The sequence below is a fragment of the Pteropus alecto genome, unplaced genomic scaffold (genome assembly GCF_000325575.1).
Source record: "Pteropus alecto unplaced genomic scaffold, ASM32557v1 scaffold231, whole genome shotgun sequence".
Lineage (NCBI taxonomy): Eukaryota > Metazoa > Chordata > Mammalia > Chiroptera > Pteropodidae > Pteropus > Pteropus alecto.
In genome coordinates this window covers 583,370-589,118 of record NW_006431805.1, presented here as the reverse complement: position 1 = coordinate 589,118, position 5,749 = coordinate 583,370, and the positions used below count along the sequence as shown (strand labels likewise).

The 5,749-nt window shown below is 34.9% G+C and overlaps 1 protein-coding gene across 2 annotated transcripts in view; it reads right to left on the bottom strand.

The window, feature by feature from the left end:
- Positions 1-5,749, bottom strand: part of DACH2 (dachshund family transcription factor 2) — a 688,009-nt gene that overhangs the window by 150,630 nt on the left and 531,630 nt on the right. For both annotated transcript variants that reach the window (XM_006905924.1, XM_006905925.1), the window contains one exon: positions 1,715-1,873. In XM_006905924.1, coding sequence (XP_006905986.1) covers positions 1,715-1,873 — 159 coding nt within the window. The remainder of the gene's footprint in view (positions 1-1,714; positions 1,874-5,749) is intronic.

Genomic DNA, 5,749 nt, shown 5'->3' with positions numbered 1-5,749 from the left:
TGGATCCTGAGGCTTTCACTTCTTTCAGTTTTGTAATCATTATTATACAGTCCTATTGTGGTGGAGTTTAAAGATGCAGGGAAGATAAGCATTCTATAACTTTAAGATCAGACCTCATTCTCTTAGAGAGCCTATGTCTTTGGGCTATAACATTCACAAGTGCTATTCAGCTTTTTATTTTCTCTCTTAGGTGATAAAGGAAGGGTAGAAGAGGCTAGAATTGAATAATTAGCTTTTATCCACAGTGGGCCTCTAAAGAGGCTGTAGCTGTGTATCTCTCTTCCTTCACATCAATGGTTACAGGATGCTAGAGTTTAGCATATCCCTTCCCCCGGGTCAGTTAGGCTCCGGTAAGACTAAGTAGTTTAGGTTCTGATAAAATAGTTTTCTTTGAGAGCAGGACTTTATTAAGGAGAAGAGAACACTCTGAGAATATTTTGAAATGGTTAATTTTCCTCTCCCCCTGACAGAAGCATGAGGCAATTTTCTCAAGTTTCAAACAGAACCTGATAAGCTTCCTGGAGATAAAACTCATAAGTGTGGGGACTCCCTAAGTATTCCTCAAGCTAGTTCCACATTTAGTCTCCAGCAATTACTCAAATACCCTTTAAATGCTTTCACCAAACTCCACCTGTGGCTCTTGCTCCCTATAGGCTGCATCTACCTCTCTCTCCAGTTTAGGGTATAGCTGTGCCCTCAAGCCGTGAACTCAATCTTGAATGGATTTAAGAGTTGCTAACTATCAGATTGTTCCACTTTTTTTTCTTGGTGTGAGGACAGGAATGATAACTTCTAAGCTCTTTAGATGTTAGACCAGAAACCAGAAGTCCTCTAAGTTTTTCTCTTTTATAACATATCTAACTTAATCAGTCACTTTTTGACTTCTCATAATGTTTATAACTTTTCTGGCATTCATTTTATTTGCCTTTGCTTAACATTCCATTTATATGGGAAATTTCTTCCTTGATATTATAACCTCTTTAGGACATCATAACACATTCCGTATGCTTAATAACTGATGAATTTCATTAAAATTTAGGACATCATATGCTCTGTTGTCTTAATCCTATGGAAATAAATAATAGACACGTTCTTTCAGATTTCCTGTTTTTAAGAAAAATAGGATTTTAGTCAAGCAATATATATTAGACTTGCTATCCTACAGAAAGATTTCTGAATCTTTGAAATTCCTAAAAACACCATCTAAATCTGAATTTGTACACATTAACAGTGATTTTATTGCTGAGTAATAATAGTTACAATTATACAGTACTTAGTATATGCAAGTCATCGCTACCAGATTTTTTAAATTATTTTTAGTCCTTATAATAACCTTAATAAGTGAGTATCCTTTTATTCCTACTTTGTAGTTGTGGACAGTGAAACTTGGAAAAGTTAGAAGCCTTCTACAAAATCAAACAGTGATATGGAATTCAAAAGACATAGAACCCAAACCCAAGTTTATGTGATTATAGTCAACATTCTTAATTACTCTCCTACATGATCTCTCATGTATGTCTACTCTGCTACATGGACTCCCAATCTATCTCAACTCTATAAATCTCACCTTTTCAAATAAATCTTTCTTTATCTACCCTTTTGGCTTCAAACTGTTAAACCTTATTAAAGAAAAATAGACTAGCCCAAGGTGTCCAAGGTGTCTTGCATGGTACTTTTCCCAATACACCAAGTTTTGAGAGGACATTATACATACTGTTGGTCAGCAGATGGTTCTGCTGCAGTGGATTGAGGGTAGGAGCACCTCCAAGGCCTGGCCGGCCAGCCAAAGCTGCATGAGTAATTCCATGTTGGGGTCCAGAAGCAGCAAGAGGAGACTGCATCTTATCCTTATCCCAGGAAGATTCACTTCCACCTGAAAAACATTTAAATGAACAGATTGTAACTTGACAACTTTTCATGAGAAAGCTTTTTAAAAATTCCTTTTCTAGGGTTGTAATTATTAATATTACTTCTTAGAAAATTATTATTAAATGTAAGTAAGTCATTTTAGTATGGTTTTAAAAACTTTCAATAACCTTGGATTTAAGCTGCCTCTGGGAAGATTACACAATTCTCAGTAATATAGGCCCACTAGCCTTACAAATAGGTAGTCTAAACAAATCCAGAATCATAATGAGTAGCTTTTGAAAAGCATTTATATGTTGAACATTATTAACTGACCACTACTGCTTCCAATTCCAACCCTCTAACATACGTATGCTATATTTTGATGAAGAGCAGATGCTGTTCGCTCAAAAAGAACAAACTCATTTATAAGAACATAATAACATATAAAAATATATGTTAAGAAGTAAAATGACCAGTCATTTTGTTCTCAAATCCAGTCCTCAAAAAGTTAATCTCTTCATACACAGTGAATTTTTGTATAGAATAAGATAGATAAAATATAAAACCATGGCCCCCAGTTTGAAATTGTACTTTACTTTGATCATTTATGCTAGAGAGTAAAGTAAAATGTGTATGAATGAGACTACTATGTTATTGCAATGATCTACAATGGTATAGCTGTTTCATCTGGCACTTAGCATAATATAGGGACAGAAACATTACTTAAAACTATATAAGAAACAACCACGGAATTATTTCCAGTGCATAATTTTAAGGAAAATACTATAAACAGAGGGGTAAGGGGTTGATTTCCAGTCACTTCAGTTGCAGACAGTCTGGCTTTAGAAAAAAAAGTCGTCCTGTGGGCGGCTCCATCTATATGCTTGATGTGGTTCATTCATTCAGGGGTCAGTAGTTTGGCTCTCATTCCCATGATGGGTTTGTGACATTAGCATCTCTACCTGGTTAATTATCCCATATGTTGCCTAAAACATTGATCCTGTTTGGTGGAGGGGTTTAGGCCTAGGAAAATTGGACATTCTGTAAAATATGTGCATTTACTGTTTTTTTGGATTTTTTGGGTCTTTTTTTTGTTTTGTTTTGTTTTGTTTTGTTTTTTTAAGGTATAAGGAAATCAACATGCTCATATTCCTAACATTTAACATTGTAATAGTTTTCACTTCTTTGAGTTCCCTCTCAGGCTTTGTACATATGGATACTCATTTTTACATTACAAACGCTCTGCCATGTTGCTTCGGGTATCAGTTACAAAGTGTTATGGCTACATAGTAGCCTACTGAATTAATGTACTATAATTTATTAAACATTGGCCTTTGAGCCTGTTTCAAATTCATCACTATTATAAATTACACCATAACAACAACATTTATTTGAATTATTTCTTTAGAATCAACTAATTCCCTGGAGTGGGAATTCTGACTCAGAAATGAACATTTTTATACTTTTGCTTCCAAGTGCCACATTTGCAAAAGCAGTTTTTAGAGTTGAAGACTTTTTAAGGAAATGTTTTCAAAGCCAGTTTATATTCTCTCTGAAAATTTAAATTTTATTTAAGAAAACTATCTGCTAAAATCTCTGAGAGGCTTTTATTTTTAACCTTTCTACTCATTCATCTACACTTGCCCCAGCTCTAGAAATCCACCACCTCATCAGGACTCTTTCAAACCTCCTTTTGGCCAAAGTCAGTCTTTAATCCGAAAGTGGGGTTCTTGGCCAGTATCCAACTAGATGAGTTCCAGATAAGGAAACACCAGATTCTCCAGCAGCATATGTAAAGGCTGAGGGATACGTGGCCCTGCCCACATGGACATAGATTTTCCAATCAAATGGGGAAGAAATAAGTAGCTAATTGTTTAGTTACTGCTGTAAGTCATTCGGATGCCATGCATGGAAGTTTAGAAGGCAGATTTTTTTTTTTTTGAATTTGTTAGACCAACTTAATGGACCAGAAATCTTTCCCTTGATCATGTTGAGGTTTGGTGTGTTCACTGAAAACATACAACTGTCCTATGACTACACAAAATTATACTCTCTTTTCATCCAGATGTTTTCTGTTGTGTAGTAATTGCCTAAGAGCAGGGAGGTAATCTATGGTTAGTGCATTGACATAAGATAGCATTCACAAATTTGAAATTCCAATTAAAATCGATAAGATATTTTTATGCTGCAATGAACAGGAATGGTGGAGGGAGAGAAATGTTCTAATAAACAATGAAATTAACTACATTACAACACAGAGAATTCTTTATAGTAACATTCGGCTAATAAACATTAATATCAGAAAATGTAAAAATTAGAAAGATCAATTGTTAAGCAAAAATGGAACTACTCCATTATTTTAGCACTAAGTCTAAGATATAAATTACCTCACCATTACAGAATTGTGATTTGTGAAATGATGAGAAAAACACTGACAAAAAAAGATACATTTAGAAGACATTAAATTATATCACTGATATTAATATGGGATTGCGTAATCATAGCAGCAACAGCATACAGCAATATTAAGGCTAAGATTATGTCAAAATTTATTTTATACCACGCAACAACTCTTACCTTGTGGGCGCAGCTAATTCCCACATTTAGTCAGCCTGAGTATTAATCCCATCCACTGACCTACTAACAGCAATAAAGGCTTGGTGACAACAAAAGATCACATACAACCCGCACAAAGATCACGTCCAGAGCTCCCGGCATAAGGCATCAGGGAGAGTGCACCACTGGGCTACACAGGACACATTCCACATTAGATCATCTGGCTAAGGCTGAGAGATGAAACAAATATTTCTGATACATAGAAATGAACACAGAGAGGTTAATAAAATGAGAAAACAAAGAAACATGCCATGAATGAAACAATAGGAGAAAACTCCAGAAAATAAGCTAAATGAAATGGAGATGAGCAACCTAAAAGAGACAGAGTTCAAAATAATGGTTATAAGGATGCTCAATGAAATTAGGGGGAGAATGGATGAAAACAATGAGAATCTCAATAGCACATAAAAGGACATAGAAACCATAAAAAAGAGCCAGATAAAAATGAGGAATACAATAATTGAAATGAAGAATACACTTGAAGGATTCAACAGTAGATTGGATGAAGCAGAAGATCAAATCAGCAAATTGGAAGACAAGGTAGCAGAATACACCTGATCAGAAAAACAAAAAGAAAAAAAGAATTTTAAAAAAATTATGAGAGTTTAAGAGACCCCTGGGACAACATGAAGCATAAAAAGATCTGGGTAATAGAAGTACCTGAAGATGAAGAGAGAGAGAAAGGGATTGAGAATCTCTTTGAAGAAATAATGAATGAAAACTTCCCTAACCTGACAAAAGATTTAGACATACAAGTTCAGGAAGCACAGAGTCCCAAACAAGAGGAATTCAAACAGACCTACACCAAGACACATCATCATTAAAATGCCAAAGGTCAAAGACAAAGTGAGAATCTTAAAAGCAGCAAGAGAAAGGCAGCTAGTTATGTACCCCCATTGGAATGTCTGCTGACTTTTCAATGGAAACTTCGGAAGCCAGAAAGGAATGCTAAGAAATATTCAAAGTTATAAAAAACAAGAATCTACAAACACAGATACTTTACCCAGCAAGGCTTTCAATTAAAATGGAGTGTGAGATAAAGAGCTTCCCAGACAGGAAAAGGCTTAAGGAATTCATCGCCAACAAGCCAGCATAACAAGAAATGTTAAAGGGTCTTCTGTAAAAAGAGAAGGGGTTAAAAAGAAAATAAAAATAACAAATATGAATAATAAAGTGACAGTAACAATGTACCTATCAGTAATCACTTTAAATGTAAACGGATTAAATGCTCCAATCAAAAGACATAGGGTAACTGAATGGATAAGAAAACAAGACCCATGCATAT